The 17,869-nt window shown below is 27.0% G+C and overlaps 1 protein-coding gene across 2 annotated transcripts in view; it reads right to left on the bottom strand.

Moving 5' to 3' along the window:
* The window catches only part of LOC107447763 (cytoplasmic dynein 1 intermediate chain), a 29,129-nt gene that overhangs the window by 5,852 nt on the left and 5,408 nt on the right, over nt 1-17,869 (bottom strand). Inside the window, exons 6-14 of one of the 2 annotated variants that reach the window (XM_016062765.4) lie at nt 14,521-14,541; nt 10,935-11,123; nt 9,498-9,651; nt 8,652-8,751; nt 8,166-8,291; nt 4,342-4,488; nt 2,433-2,546; nt 2,237-2,357; nt 1,154-1,314 (exon numbers count right to left, since the gene is read on the bottom strand). In XM_016062765.4, coding sequence (XP_015918251.1) covers nt 1,154-1,314; nt 2,237-2,357; nt 2,433-2,546; nt 4,342-4,488; nt 8,166-8,291; nt 8,652-8,751; nt 9,498-9,651; nt 10,935-11,123; nt 14,521-14,541 — 1,133 coding nt within the window. The remainder of the gene's footprint in view (nt 1-1,153; nt 1,315-2,236; nt 2,358-2,432; nt 2,547-4,341; nt 4,489-8,165; nt 8,292-8,651; nt 8,752-9,497; nt 9,652-10,934; nt 11,124-14,520; nt 14,542-17,869) is intronic. The other variant, XM_016062766.4, reaches the window with a different exon arrangement.

A 17,869-nucleotide genomic window follows, 5' to 3' on the forward strand; every position in this document is an offset into this window, starting at 1 on the left:
AGATTCTTCCATTTTTGCGATATCGATCTCCTTCATGCATAATCGGCACTTGGCTCTGAACTTCTTTTTGGGCATCGATAAAATCCATTCTTTATAAGCTTGGTTATCCATCTATTGGGGATTAAAATAGCACTTCCCAGGCACAACTAGTCTAAACTACATAACACAAATACGAAGCCGTGCCTTTGCGGATACGCTTTACAATAAAGTTTTGAAATGACGCAAACGTAAGGACAAGTGCGGATGGTAAAAGGGCAAATTTATTGAAAACTACAAGGTACATATTGTTACGAAATTCGAGAATATTCCAGTTTCGATAAGAAAAAAGAAGATTTAAGCATATGCGACAGAAGATGAAGTGGAGTCTCGCCCCGAATGCATTGATTGTCTGCTGTGCTCCACGTGCTTGGCAGACACCAAGACGCTAGGCCCGGTTAGAAACGGTGGCGTTAAAAACCACGTGAGAGAGCTCGGGAACAAAACAGAAAGAACGAGAAAGATCCGCGGGTGTTTTATAAAAAGGGCCACCGGCAGTATTGGACAAATTCAAGGACCTAAGACGTTTTTCAAGCACTTTCAAGGACCTAAATTTAGCAACAAAAAAATTCAAGGACCGTGGGAACCCTGAGTAATGTTTTTTTTCTTAATATAGAGATATATAACTATATGAAAGTACCAGACCTTGATTTACAAAGTTTAGCTTTTTTATATCAAACACATACATAAATTAATGTGGAAAAATGCACCCACTATGCAAAGTGTTACAAAATGTACAGGGTATTATTACTGATGTGAGAAAAACAGTTCATGAAACATCAAGCAAGTTTAAAAATTAAAAGAATGCATTCGAAAAATTTAAATAAATGTTGTTGTTGTAGTTCATTTACATCGCACTGGAGCTACACAATAGGCGACGGTCTGGGAAACATCCCCGAGGATGATCCGAAGACATGCCATCACAATTTTGATCATCTGCAGAAGGGATGGCACCCTTAAATTTCGTCAACTTAAATTAATTTTTAAAATCATTCAAACACACTTCAGCAGATCAGTGAAAATGTGCACAGATAAGTGCTTTCTTTATAGTTGCTGGTTCTTTGGAACGATAACTAAATTTTCTTACTTTCTACATATGTTTAGTATTAAACATTACCCTAAGATTCCATAGCTTTACAGTCCAATCAAATGAAGATGTCAAGAATAAATCAGGGAACTCCATAGATCCTCTACTTTTATGAGTGCTAATGGCAGTGACAGGCCCTTGATGACTTTCAAATGAATCAACAATTCCACTTTTGCTTCCATGGCGACAAGCTGTACACATACATAATTAAAATAACTTAGATAATGAAGATAAACACACAAGATGAACAGAAATCTATTTCGTTTTAATTAATGGCAACTATTTATCAAAAGTTTATGCTGAATTTTTTAAAAAAAGTAAATAATAAAAATGCAATCCCTCTCTCTATGCATATAAAATACTAAGCACATATACTTGACAAGCTAAAACAGAAAATATGCATGAATTTGAAGTTAAAAAATAAAATACAATTATACAGTTAATACAATCAAATGAAACTGTTTATAAGAGAGTATACCAGTCAAATTTAAATATATTATAAATTGAAATAAACTACATTGCAAAATAAAAATAATGGTAATCCCAAAAACCTCTGTACTGATCTCCAACACTATGGAAAAATCATAAAATTTAATTGTACAGCAAACACTAAAATATTTGTAATTAAATGTTATGATTGGTTGGTTATTAAGTTTTAAAATTGAAGAATGTCTAAGTATTGCAATACATGATAAATAAACTGCACTTCAAAAGAAAGTTAACAAAACTTAGTCCTCAAAGATGAAATTTGACTAATAAAAATGAAGACAGGCTATACTTTATGCAACATATAAATAAAACTAAGCAACATGAATAAAGCATAAATAATGGCACAAAAACATACTATAGTAAGAATACACAATAATTTTGGGTCTATAAACAAGAACCATTGTTGGTGTCAAAACACAGGATTAAATGACACTGTCAATACAGGGGGAAAAAAATTTTTATGTTTAGATTAAGTTAGATTACCATTTTTCTTTAACGTTTTTTTTCTTTTGCCTGTGAGGTCAACAAAATTAACATGTGGCACTCAATGCTGTGTTGTGCTATTTCTGTCACCAGAATTTAATTAAATGCAACTTTTTGAATAAAGTTTGCATTCATAGTTACCTGAATATACTAATCCATCTTCACTTCCAACAACAAAGTTGTTAAATTCATCATTTGGAAAGGCCATGCATGTAACAGCTACTGTTCTTGATTGTTTTTGCTGATTTAGTTCTATTGTATCCTATTAAGCAGAAGAAATTAGTATCATATAAAATAAAGCAATTTAAAAAAAAAATCAACAACTTTTAAAACATACTTGAGGGTATGACAACATGTCGACGCTCCAGGTGCAACATTTGCCATCAGTAGAAATTGTAACTAGATTGTGAGCATTTTCTGATCCAACCATACATATAGAATATACAGGATGCTAATTTTACAAAAGAAATATATTTTAGTTGAAAAGTCTAAATCTATCTTTAATGTATACAAGCAAGATTAAAGTAGTTTCTTAAATCATTTGTATTAACAAATTATATTGATGAAATCTCTGTACAGTGGCACATTGCAGTATGGCTAAATCATGGATTGAATTAATTGGCAGTATTAACTACTATGGAAGCAAGAATATTAAATATTCTAACCAATGATGGAGATGTAAAGCAAAAATAGTTTTTTTAGTATACAGTGAAAGTACATCTGAAAAAAAAAACTAAAGGTTTTTACATTTTTATCACATTTCTATTAAGTTGAACAACAAAAATGAACTACACTTTCTATTTAATATCAGAATAACAGTACAGTACAGAACCCGTTATCCGGAAATAAAAAAACTGGAACGAAATTCAATAAATTTTCCCGCCATTATTTTAAAAAATGCTTTTTTCCTCATAAGATTTTAGGATTTTTCTTTCTTTTTTGAAAGATGTTTACCTTACTATCATTTTGGTAATAATCATTAGTGTATTCCTTCATCGTTTTTTCTTCTTAAGATTATTTCCAAAAAAAAAAAATTTTTTTGTTGGGTTTAACAATAAAAAAACGGCTTTTTTTTAGCCATTCAGGAAACCGGAAAAATCAGTTATCCGGAATAGTGATGGTCCCGATCGTTCCGGATAATCGGTTCCCTACTGTACTAAAATTCTTAGTGCAGGACAAACAATGAAAATATTACTTATCAATAAAAAATTCATTTGTTTTATAATTAAAATAAAAGTTTTATTTCACTGCTGTTTCTTTTTCCTTCATATTTATAATTTAAATGCTTAATATGCCTACATTCAAAACATTTTAATACTACAATATAATTTTAAAGCAATAATTCCACTACACCCTGATATGTAGGTCACAAATATTTGTAGCAGGCATCTAAATTTTTAGCATTCTGTAACCACTTTTCATTAGTTTCATATTCTACTGGTTTATAAATTACGATCTTGGTGCATAGAAGTTTTTTTTCCAGATATATATATGACATTATAACTTATATATTTGTAACGATTTAATTCTTTTTTTTTAGTCTGAATGATTCAAAAAGCGATTACTTTTGTCAGGAAAGAATATGAAAAATACAGAGCACATCACATTTGAAGTTTTGGTGGAGATTTAAAATTTTAATTTTACATTTTCATTTTTAATATTGTGCCTATATGTTTGTTACAACATGATACCGTGTTGGGAGGTGGTTGAAATTCTAATTTGCAATAAGTTTTGATTGCACCATTTAAGAAACAATTGGAATTTTTATCCCCATGGAACTTTAACTGAATTTTGAGTACTGTGTGGAAAATTGTCAAAATTACGATCAACAATCAATAAAGGATATTTGGCGATTAAATGCAATCTAAATTTTGCTTGTAGCTGTCAAGAAATGATTGAAATTTGTATTGCCATCAAGCAGAGAGCATAACTCAGTTTAAAACACCAAATCGGTCAACAAACACCAAATTGTCAGTCAAAACTGATGGTTTTGACTAACAATAAATTCTATTTTGCGCTACTTTTTGTGTGTAGTTGTAAACAAATGATTGCAAATTGGATTCTCATCGGACATGGTACTCTAGTAGAGATTTGTTTCCTCTGGTTAAAACAGGAAGGCAATTTAATAAAGCAAAGTGATATTAAAAGTTTGTCATCTAAGTTAATATGAGTTACTAATAAAGCAGAATTATACCATTAACAAAAAAAAAATCTTAAATACTCAATAAAGGAAGTCATATTCCTACCGTGTGAGCAATAGCTGATAGGGGGCTTCTTTGGACAGGAGTTCTTTTATAACTTCTATTATCCCACAACACTATCTGACCAGAATATGTTCCACCAATGACTAGATTAGGATGATATTTAGCAAAACAAGCTGAGGTAATAGGAGACTGAAAAAATAGGAGAAAATTTTATATATATATATATATACACAACAAAATAAATACAAGAAAACATGAAGAAAGTTAAGAAAAACAATAAGTATCATTTATTGCACATAAGCTGCAAGTAAACAGAACTCATTAGATAAGTTCAAAATGAAGATAAAACAAAGGAAAATTACAGACAAATGAAAAAAAAAAAAAAAGGGAGGGGGGAATTATAATGAAAAAAAAACTAATTTAAAAAAAAAGAAATAAAAAGGATGAATTTTTTTTTTACAAAAACCGGTAAATAAAAGATATAATCTTTTCATGAGCCCACACGATTATACCTGCAAAATATCATTCTTTAAATCATTCTGGAAAAATTTCCCGTTTATGTAAGTACATCTGATTTCGCTACTCGCTTTAGAGATTTAGTTTTATACTGTTTTTTCTTTTATTTTATTTTCTGTTTTTACTTGTTATTTTTACTTATTGTGTTCTATTTTATTTGTTGTAATTTTTGAAAAAAAAAATTTTTTGAGTGCTCCTCACAATATTGCATTAATATATTTTGCTTTGGCTACATTGATACAATATCAGAAAGCACTCTTTTTTGCGGATATAATCGTGTGGGCTGACAAAAAGATTATATCTTTTATTTTACGGTTTTTTTAAAAAAAAAAAAATTTAATCCTTTTTTTTTTAATCAGTTGTTTGTTATTTTTTTCATTATTATCCCCCCCCCTTTTTGATTTGTCTATAATTTTCCTTTGTTTTATCTTCATTTTGAATATATATATGAGATACATTGACATTATTTTAGATAGAAAACATAAATAAGACTTAAAGAGTGGGGTGAAGAACTTAGTGGAAGTACATGTTAACTAACAGAGTGAAAACATATACAGTGAAACCTCCGTTAAGCGGACATTCATGGGACCAAAAAATTTGTCCGTTTACGAGAGTTGTCCGTTTACGGGAAGGGTACCCTAATAACGAAATTTAACACCGTAAATTGTTTTTAGAATATTCTCAAAGATGTAGAAATAATTAAATAATATCTACAAGGATACTGTAAATATCTACAAGAATATTTATTTAAACAATAAGAAAGATAAAAAAGAATACATAAAGAAGTTTGATATAAATACATAATTCTGGATGTAGCTACAGATAAATAAATGTAATTTTCCTATTAGCATAGATCAGGGATGGCGAACCAATGGCACGCGTGCCATTTATGGCACGTTATTCAATATTTTGGGCACGTCACAGATCACAAAGTTCACTATGAAGCATATTAACGATTAAATTAAAATTTAAAAAAAATTAACAAGCTAACAATAAATAACTAGCAAAGAAAAATTAACAGTTCTGCTTAAACTGACATCTTATATCCCTAATATAAGTTACTTGTCATCTAATCTGCAACAATGGAAGTCACACTGATGTCACTTTAAGTTGAACTACGCTTATAACTGAGACATTGCAAAATGTACTTTTTTTTTCTCAGTAAAAAAAGAGTTTTGAGTTGATAGTATTTAATATTATTATTTACCCAATAATCACGAAGTCAAAACTATTTGTCGGCACGTCTATGACCTCATTAAACAATTTTCTAGAAAAAATGGCACGCTGGTGCATAAAGGTTCGCCATCCCTGGCATAGATACTCAAGTTAGGCATATGATACCAAATAGGAGCGTACTGCCATCAGTCCGTTTCAATTATTAGGTTCACATCCCCTTACACCTAGTTATCATTTGATAGGGAACATGGTTAATACCTTCTTGGAAAATAAACCTCCCATGATTCACAGAAAAAAAAGTAATGCATACATGTAAGTCATGAGGACCTATGGAGATGATTATTCACAATTGATCAGCTATCAAGTGTCTGAATAAATGCTTCATTTATATAAACACCTCAAAGATTATACTTCTGTTCTCTTTTTTTTTACCCCAGTTGTGTTAAATACAGTCTTCAAATTGATAAGAAAATTAAAGAAATTTTCAATGGGGAAGAAGCATTGAGAGAAGTCATTTCAACTTGAGGGGTCTCATAACCTGTGTGGTCCAGATGAAAAGATGCCGATGTCAAAATTATTTCAGGAGTGCAGTACCATTTTCTCTCCTTTCTTTACAAAGATAAGGCAAGGTGACAGGAGAATGATTGATTTTTCGGTGGTGAAATAGCCTAACAATATTTTTAGTTATGGATAAGGCAAAAAGCTTTATTTTCATGCTTTAAAAATGGTGAAAAGTTGCATTTTTTTAGCTTGCAATTTATTTAGAAAAAGTAGTGTCCGTTTCAGGACCAAAATGACTGTCCGCGTCCGATTACGGGAGTGTCCGCTTTGTGGAGAATGTACGTAATGGTTTATTCATAGAAGATTCCCGGGGAATTAAAAATATGTCCGTATTGAGAGGTGTCCGTTTTGCAGGAGTGTCCATAACAGGAGGTTTCACTGTATTCATATAGGATTCAGTATTTACATAAGATATAAGTATGGTTGGTAAATTTTTGTTATGTCACTTTTTGATGGTTTCAACAAGTCAATTCTAGAGTTTAAGTTTTATTAAAAAAGAAGTTGCAGAGGAAATCATAATCTTTGTATTAATTAGAAATATTAATAATCTAGAAATATTAAAACTCAAAAAGTTTTTTTTTACCATGGCTTTAAATTTATTATGCACTCTGAAAATGGTAACATATGGTAATTTTGACCTTGTAATGGCCGAATTAATTCATTTAGCATACAAACTATTTAGCTAAACATGTTAGCTTTCACAGTCAAAGAATACCAAAAATACAAGAGAAGCAAAAGACGTAATTACGAAAAAGTAAATTAACATTTAACACAAGAGAGACAGAAAGGAAGGATGTCGGGTGAACAGTGGAAAGATGAGAGTGAGCTTTCCATATACTTAGCAAAATTTTGCTCTCGTGTTTAGGGAAGCCAACATTGTTTGTTTCATTCCCTGTTATTGATGTAAATATCACAGCCAGGGAAACTGACAGTCTTAATCAAGTGTTTAGATATCATATTTGATAATAATTCCAACATTTTCAAATCTTTTTTGAAGGTTTCGAAGATCCTGATTAAATTTTCTTGTGAATAAATACATTTAATTTTTTAATATTAATTAATTAATTTTTATTAATATCAATTAAAATTAATAAAAAATAAATATTAATAATTAAAATTAATAAAAAATTAATATTTATTAATTAAAATTAATAAAAAATTAATATTAATTAATTTTTTAATATTAATTTAAAATACATTTGATTGTACGAGTTGATCGTGCCAACATATTTCATAAAAAATGATAATAAATGCAGTTGTCAAAAGAAATCTATAGTAAAGTATACTTCAGAAATCTATTTTTTATAATTATGTTTTTAAAGTCTATTTGGTTAAATTCTTCGTTTTTATACATTGTTTGTAAATCTTATAACTACGATCATTAATATTTTCAGCTTACACCACACCAGGCATGCTGATTTTGTAATTTTACCGATCGTAAAAAGTATTTTACAGTCGGTACTGTTTAAATGCACCATCAGTGTTATAGGATGCTATGCTTTGTAAAAACATCTCAAATGTTTATGAATTGCTCATTTTCTCAAATTCTGTAAAATGCTAATTTACAAGTTCTTCCATCAAGATCATCAAATGTTAGATAAGAATGTACAAACCTGACAATGAAAAATATATTCAGGAGTATTTTTCTTAAATTTTGTGTTCCAAATTAAACAGATACCATCAGGTTGATGAGGAGCATCTTCATTCTGATTATAAGATGCACATAGCAACTCTGGGAACTAGATAAAAAAAAGTTAATCAAAAGAGATAATTAAAATTAATAAGAAAAAGTAAGCTAATGTCAATAAAATATGAAGTGAATAATCATAAGAAAGAAAAAAAACTAGTGTCATTAAAATATGAAGTAACTAAACAGTGGAAAAAGATAGTTTAGATAAATAAACAATACTACCACAATATACTTTTATGTCATAATTATTATCACTGTATTATGTTTTTTTTTCTTACATCAATACTTTTAAACACAAAAAAAATGCATAGAATGTTGAGATTGTAATAAAACCTCAAAACAAATAGAAGTTAAAAAAAAAAGAAAAAAGTAGATATGTATTTAAAAAAATGAAAGAACTGATACAGACCTGAGTGGACCAGTCAAAACTAGTGATAGTACGATTCTTTGACCAAACATCATCAGAAAAGCAACGGTTTAATAGCAATGACATTCCTGACCTGTCTTCACTGAAATAAGAAAATATAAATTTTTTAATTACTGTAATTTATAGGATCTATAAAAGAATTATGAAAAAAATATTTTTTATCATTTAATTTGTTAATGGATGAAAAAAATTTAAACTGCAAGGTATAAAACTTTTTCATTATTTCAATCATAACGTAATTTTAAATGATAAAATACAGAACCTGATAGGAATTGGTTGAAGAGTTTTCTAAAAATAAAACTACGTTGAGATGTTAAAATATTAAAAAGTGAAAATAACATCAGAGGTCTAAACTTTTGACTGTTTTAATGACTGAAATACTGGGACCATATTTTTTTTCAGTATCCATTTTGTTAATAAGCCTATTTTTTTTTGTTGCTAAAATAGAATTTAGTTTTAAGCACTTTTTTTAAAAAAATTATTAAAGAACATTTTAAGATTTGTCTTAATTGTGGAACAGATTTTCAGTAATAACTTAAAAATATGTGTGCGATCTTTCCAATTATACTATATTGTTTGAATAATTTTCTGAGTTTTCTGCAAAGTAATTATTGTCTAAGAAAAAAATCACAATTAAAAACATTTTATCCCATTAGGAAAAATTATTAAAAATTCTATCAATAGTATGATTGTTATAACGATCAACAGCCAACTTTCTTTAATCATGATAATTGAAAATAATTATAAAACAATGCATAAAATATACAAGAATAGGATCATTGATGCAATAATGAGCAATTAATAAATAAAATATTAGTTAAAATATACCTCTCTGATTCTTCTTGTACACCAGTATAATCAATAAAAATGTCAGCATCTTCACATAAGGCCCTTTCAATAATTCGAGAAGATCGGTCGATGAATTGCTGAAAATTTTCACTTCTCATAAGTAAGATTCTTTCTTCCTCACTCAAATCTAAAACTGAAGGTAATAGATATTCTTAATAATGCAATTTATCATTATATGTGGAATTCAGAACATAGCATTCAATTTATAGGGAAGAGCTGTATTTACGATTTGTCAAAATACTTATGAAAATACTTTTCTTCTTCTTTTTTATAAGATAGATTTTACGAAGCATTTTTAATGCTTACAGAAACAAATATTTTTAAGATCTTTGCATTTGAAACAAATCAAGGTGCATGCTAACCCATACCAATAAATTTTTCAAAATAACTTCAGCACCATAGATATTTACAGTTGAGCTAATTCATTGCACCCCAAATTTAATAAAATCCCGGATGTAACACAAAGTGAATGTTTTTCATAATATTCTAAAAAATTATTTTAGTGAAGCTACGAAGTACTTTACTGATTAGTTGATTTTCTTCAAAAATTGTGATTAGCAATGAAGAGTTTATTAAAATGATTAACAAGATATGTTGCAAGCTAGTGCATAGATTCAACCTACTATTACAAGAGAATATCTATTTTTTGTTTTGCTCATTATATGGATGTTTTAGTTCAGGCTTTTGCAAATCATATATCTGTTAAATGATTATATTCATTTTATCAGCACACACATTTTTGATAATGGGAAAATTATTCATAGTGCTTCAGTTTTTTTTTTATAGATTGATAATAGTGTGAAAAATTTTTATGCTTGTAGAAAGTATAATTTAACTTCTACAGTTTCAATGCTTTTTAAAATAAGAAAAAAATTCAGAACAGTTTTACTTGTAAGTTATTACACATCTTTTACATTTACTTGCTCATTTTTTTGTTAACCAATCTCGTTATAAATGAATTTTGTATGCACTATTAATATGCATAAAATGAAGTGAATACTCAGTTGAAATTTGAGTAATTCTTTCAAGCTAGGGTGTGGATTTTGGCCAAAAGAGTCTTTATTGCATAAAAAGTATAAACAAAATAGTAACCACTTCATACTTAATTAAAAAACTTTATTTAAATTAAGAGATGGACTATTCTCTAGACTTGCCAGACGAGAATGATGTCTGACAAGTCTCGAGAATGGATGTCTATTTTGGTAATTTACAAATGTGGACTTTAATTTCCATTTTAAAGCCAAATGAAGTTTTTTTTTTTTTAATGAAGTTTATTTTTCAGCATCAGATTCTTGGAATTATTTTCAAAATAACAAATTTATTTCATAAATATTTCAAAAACAACACTCAAGGGAAGGTAAAAATAAAATTGGTAAAATAAAATGAATTTTTATTAGATAAAATAAGTTTTCATACTCTTTTTCTCTACTTCTTTTTCTTTGTCATTAATAATAAGTTTCTCATCTGTAGCTAATTTTGAAGCTTTGATTGCATTGACATTTGTTGCTTTATTATGTTTAGAAAAATGATGAACAATACCATCGGTTGATGTTATAGACAAACTTTCACCATCTTCAGATATAGATGAATCATCATAAGTCAGAACTAGAAAAAAAGTCAAATAAATAAATCAAATAAACAGCTACTAAGCTTATAGTACACACATTTTAAAATATGGTAAATTGAAAATGCTTAAAATGGCCACCAAAAATTGAAAGAAAGGACTAGAACTCCACTTAATTGTGTTTTTTTGGTAATTAAATTCAAAATAAATGAAGTAGATTTTATTGAAATTTCCAAAGTTAATTTTGTCATGCCATATATTTTATAAAAAGGAATATATTTTTTACAGAATTCAAGCAAATTTAAATGAAACACAGGTCAATCTTCTGGCTGCATTAATTTATTTTAAATATCCAAGAGGAACTTGTTTACTTCATTTTACTTTCTATACAGAGTTACTAACTTTTTTCCTGAACAACCAATACAAATTTATATGCTTTTATACTGCTTTTGGCTATTAACTGCAATTCAAAGTTTTATCATCTTCAGATTTTGCAAAGTTTGGAAATAATATAGTTTCTATATAGAGTCTAAACATAAAGAGTTTTAGAAAAACATGAAGAAATTACTATTCATCACCAGTGAAGAAGTTAAATCATCTTGTGCAGTTGCAACTTTTAGATTCATCACAGGGCATGATTGTCTGTGTGCCCAATCTTTTTTGTTTAAAAATTGTTGACTAAAAATTGTTGAAAATTGCCTACATGTTCTCTTTGTTTGACACAGGCCAGGATATGGCTGCTTTGGGTTTAGATGAATGCCCTGCCTTATTTTATTGATCAACTCAAGTAGAGAAATATTGAAAAGCCCATGGTCTAATGACTTAGCTGCTAAACAAATGGCATTTGAAGAAGTTAAAACATGAAGAGCAAACTAATACAAAGCAAACATGTGACAAAAATTATTTTAAATTTAACAATTAAATTTATAAGTTATTATTTAAGTAGGCAAAGCAAAAGGTTTTTTTCTGTAAACAAATTTAAAATCAAGTGTAGTTGTAGAGATTTTTAATCTCTACGTTTTAACACCATGCTATGAATATTTGCTACATAAATACTATTGTTACAAAATCTAAAAAGATTAAAATTGTTTGTTTGATTACTTTACTGAGTTGCTAGACTCTCGATTCTCAACAACTATTTTTAACAATGTCTGATTTGTATCAGTATCACTGTTTTAGAGAAATTTTATCAAGCATATACTTCTGATGACAAATTTGAAAGAAAAAAAAAATTAAAATCACTTTAAATGTAATTGTTAAGTCATACATTATGAGAAATATACAGCATTTCATAAATTAAAACACACAATAGAATTTTAGTTTTGATTAAGAAATGGTTAACAAGTAGAATTTGGCTTTGAATAGAAATATCCCAATAAAAAATAAACGGTATTTGTAAATTATATACCTTTTTGCTGCAATAAAGAAAAATATTAAATGAAGCAACTTATACAAAATTACAATCAGAAAATAAATACTTTCAAAGATACATTTTTTTTAAAAAGAAAATTTATCAAAACAGATAAAAATTTTTTTTAAAAAAAATTCTAGTCAACTGAGAAATCAGGAAATTTTAAAGGAATATATTTTAGAAAAGCAATAAGAATATTTTTTAACATTTTTTACACTGATTTCACCCAAAAAACATAATTCGACACTTTCAATGTGGTTACAGAAATAGAGGAACAGATATGATTTTTTACTAGAAGTATCCCCTTTTTTTATTTAATGATATAATTTTTTTTTCTTCGTTTTTTAGCTTTATTTTACTTATCATTTAACGTGCCAAAGCACTTCCATTTGTTATTGAAGTTGAAAAAATAATGACACACAAAAGATATAGATATTTTTAAAATTATAAACTGACTAAAATTAATTCCACAAATACTGAAAATATTGATATTGTCCACAAACTTCAAGGCACATGCACTTAGATACTCAATATCAAAATCACTATATATTAAAAACAATATAAAATAAATAATTAGCGAAATAAAAAATAAATAAAAAACTCGAACAATTATAATGGTTAATTAAAAAATCACAAGGTCAAATTGGTAAAATCTTTCCATGAATCACTCAAGGGTTATTACCATGACTGTTTGCCACCTCAGCAGTCAATTTCTTACTTTTCCAACACAAACTATGCTAAATTTGGCGACCAAAATTACTATACACAACCTATTTATATTTTCATTAGGTCTTAAAATCTGTAAACAATTTTTTAAAGTTTTACTTATATCTTTATAAATGACAATGAAGAATCGTGTATTTAAATTCAAAAGAAGTGTCAAAAAATATAAAAAAACAAAGGAGGCATGAATATATGCCCTGAGATTTTAATGTTAACACAGTAATTAGTTTGCTTATAATAGAACAGTAAACAATAATTAGTTTGCTTATAATAGAATAAGAATCTGTACAAAATAATACAAAGTATTTAGATACAAATGGAGTTTTGTTTCATTAATGATAAATATTTTAAAACAAAAACTTTACCTTATTAAGTTTATATTTATATACAATAAACAAATATTTTAATAAAGACTTATATTTAAATTAACTTTTATCTTGAAAATTGCTTTAAACAGTAAAAAGACCAAATGATTTTAATAATTAGTGACTTTCTGAACAGAAACAATATTATCATATAACATATAGTTTAGTTTACCAGATAGTTTTACAATTGAAAACTTAGATTTTACAATTCATAATGAATTTAATTGTACAAATAGGTAGAACAAGTGATTGTACAATAACCTTTGTGTGCAAGTGGTACTGTACTGTTACCTCATTTAACATCTATGTAATTTATCTCGGAAGTTTTTTCATTTCTTAGGAAATGAAAATTTTTAATATATTTCCTAAGGTTACTAAAATATTTTCTTAATGACAACTAATAATAAGTAGGTAACTATTTAAAAATAGGTAATTTAACTTTATTAAATTAGTGTTACTCTGTCTAATCATTTGAATTCTATGAATTAAAAACAAGCTTACAACATTATACTTCTTTTATTGAAGTCACACAAATTAAGGCAGTTTAAGGGAAATATTCTTAAATTTATATTAAAACACAGATTGGTCATGAAATGCCTGGTTTGCAATATCTAAAGTTCTATTGTTAAATTATTATAGTAACATAAAGACTTTTCATAAGTCAAGAGTCTCTTTGAAGAATGTTTAGTTATCTAGGGCTAAAATAAAAAACAATTAGTACATAAAGAATATAAATATCTTATAAAATATTGAAAATATATTTTATTGACATAATAATTTGAAGAAGATAAACACTAAATGAGGAGAGTGCATAAGTAAAAGCATACATTCTTATTGCATGGACACTGACATTTAAACTCAAAACTCTATACTTGCAGCAGAGAGCAAGACAAGAAGAAATAAGAAGAAGAAGTCATGCAAAAGCAACGCATTACATACCTTGAAATTCATCTTCCCACTCTAAAGTGATAAAAAAGGAAAGCTTCACCTCACAGCAGGTAAGAATCGTGAAACAATGCAAAATAGAAAAAAAAAAGTACTTTAAGATAGTGAATGAGAGTACACACAATGAAATTGAGAAAACACTTAAAATTATTATAGAGATAGGAATATGTAAACCAAAACTGTTTCTATATAGACTGAGATTTAATCAACATATTTGAATAAAATTTTTATTGAACAATAATTTTGTAAAAAAGGTAACTAAAAGTCAAAGTTACAGAAAAATTGATTTGTGATATTAATTGATTACAATCCGAGATAATTATTATAGTTTTTCAACACTATTATAATTTGAGTTTGTTCAGTTATAATAATAATTGCATCGCAATTTCAAATTGCAATGAACTAATATTAAGGGATAAGAAGAAGGTTAATGAAGAAAATAATTTATTTAGAAAAACAGTTTGGAAAAAAAAAATTATGAATGTTATAAAAGTAGTTTCCAACTGAAGGTTTTTTTTTAAATGAAAATGTCAACTAAATCTATAAAGCAAAATTTATTCTAAAAGCTTTCCTGGTAAATTAGTTTAACAATTGTAGTAATTTAAAAAAAATGAATATTAAGAGTTTTAAGAACAACTCTAAACTTTATCTCTCATTATTTATAGTTTATAACATTATGAAACTAAGAAAAACTTTATTTAAATATTAACCAAAGACTACAGAGAAATTACTAGTTACTCATTTGACTTTTGAAATCAGTGACACTAAATACTAATTAAAGGATTAAGTTTCTCAATTACTGAAAAATTTGGAAAAACGTAACTTAACGTAAACTTAATAAATTTTCCATTTTATAACTAATAAAAGAAAGGAACACATTACAATATAAAACTAAGAAGTAAAAATAAATGTTTGGTAATTCATTAAGAGCTGGGTTATAAAAATACTAAACTGAAATAATAAACATTTTTTAGTTCTAATTTTGGAAACAATTATGCATGTTAATTACATTTTCATGCTCTTGTACACTTTCTTGTGAACATACATTCACAGAGCCCTTCAAAATAACTTTGTAATCTATGACCAATAACATAATCTAACAGATATTTTAAAAATATTTTTTAATAACTATAAACAAAACATGGGATGAAACTAATTAAGTAAACAAAAGTATTTAGAAGATGCTCAAGTACATGGTTAACTAGAAAATATTGAATCAAAATTAGAATTTTAAAAAAAGTGAAAAAAATCACAGCAGCCCACATGTAGTGCTATAATTTTGCTATTTTGAACTCCTCTTGCCTTAACGACATTACGAACAAAACCTCCCAACACTAGATAATTAAACATTTGTCTGATAGATTCAAGGCATTAGAAAAATTGTAGTCTTACATTTTTATACTTATCTATATATATATATATATATATTTTTAACAAAGCGTATTCATCTTAAGCTGCTCTAATGTCTTAGATATAAATAAAGGAAATATAAAAATAAGCATTTGTTTTATTAGTCTTACTAGTTTTTAAAACAGTAAGACTAATTTAAATTTAGATAAAAAGCTTAAATAAGATTTTTAATAATGAATAAATAACAATTTTCAACTAAAAATTTTTTGACAATTTTTCCCTATAAGCATTTTTAATTTCATATAAACTTAAATTAATATAAATTGTTGAGAACCTAATATAAATGTTATAAATGTTTCATTATTAATTTACACTCTATTAAATATATTTGCTAATGTAATCAACTTTTCTTTTAATAATTTAAAAAATAATCCTTTCTAAAAAATGTTTTGCGAGCATTTAATTGTAGGGTGGGTACAAACTGATATCAATAATATCCCAGATCAATATCAAATCACATAAAGTGACAAACTTCCTCCCTCTCCTAAAGATAACAATAAATATAAACAGCACCTTTATTTAAATAAATTTTTGAAAAAAAAAAAAACACACACACACACGCACACAAATTAAATATTTTTACGACATAATATTCTATCAAGATTCTTTACTAATTAAGATACTTATTCAAAGTACAATTCAAAGATAAGGTAAAATAACAATTTTAGTAATGCAGAAGATTTCACAGCAAAGAAGAAAATAGTAAGGTGCTCATGTAAAAGATATACCAAAGGAAAAAAAAAACCCATGCAATTTTTAAACACAAAAGTAAAAATTATTTAATGCAAGTATAGAGTTTTTAAAACTTTTTTGACACAATTTAAATAGTATTAAATACTAAAATGATAAGTCATGTGTAATAAACCACTACTGAAACCACTCTTCAAGAAAAACATTTTTTCATGGCACCAGAGTAAAATGTCATTAAATGTAAGGGAATATAACTTATAAGGAAGCTTCCTTTTTAATGAAGAGAAGTAGATATAAAAGTTTTGTGTCACAAGGGTAAAGAAACAAAATTTAAATCAGCATTTACATATTCAATCTTAATATTGATGTTTAAACTGAATCAGTATTTGAGACTCTTTACGAGACATAAACCAGCTTTCCCTCATTGCTATAAGCCAGCCATGTTGAACTGGATGAAGGGAAATTTTCACTAGCGTTAAAAAGTTTGTGACATTGGAAAACTGAGGAGTAACTAATTGATATATCCATTAAAGATGCTAAATCAGTTAAAGTTATAGAATATATTCAGGTTAATTTCAAATATATGCATTTTTTTTCAAAGACAGGATGACAGAAAATAAATCGAAAAGAGAAGAAATTAGTATATTGTTCTAATTTTAAACCTATAGCTCTGAGTCACTAGAAAGATGTTCAGATGAAACTCGTAGAACATTAAAGTTTTAATGTTTCCTGAATATTTTTCTTTTTAAATTTATTTAAATTTTTTATATGTCTTCTTTAATCTGAAAATAATCATATTTCAGAATTTTTTATAGTAAGAAGAAAAGTAATGATTTATTCACTTTTACAGATTACAAAAGCTTTAATATGATAATAAATTTCCTTTTCCTTTCTTTTTTTTGAAAGAAAAATTAAAATGAAGGATTGCAAATGATATAAAGTTACTTAAAATAAAGTTTTATTCAAAGGATCAGAATTATATCCAATTGCTGTACAATAAGACTTCTTATAATTGCTAATGATCTGCGGGCATTGTCAAAATTAAATAAACAATTACAAATAATTTCTTACAATAAATAACTTCTTGACTTTCTAAACTTCATTTACCATGGGTTTCAATTTCATATAAATACCAGTGTACATAGTACATAAATTACTTAACCATTCACCTTCGACCAGTTTTTTTTTTCTTTGAAAGAAAAAAAAAATTACAAAACTGTTTTATTACGGTTGGTTTATATAA

Source organism: Parasteatoda tepidariorum, chromosome 6 (genome assembly GCF_982258835.1).
Source record: "Parasteatoda tepidariorum strain Cologne lab strain chromosome 6, Ptep-v5.0, whole genome shotgun sequence".
Classification (NCBI taxonomy): domain Eukaryota; kingdom Metazoa; phylum Arthropoda; class Arachnida; order Araneae; family Theridiidae; genus Parasteatoda; species Parasteatoda tepidariorum.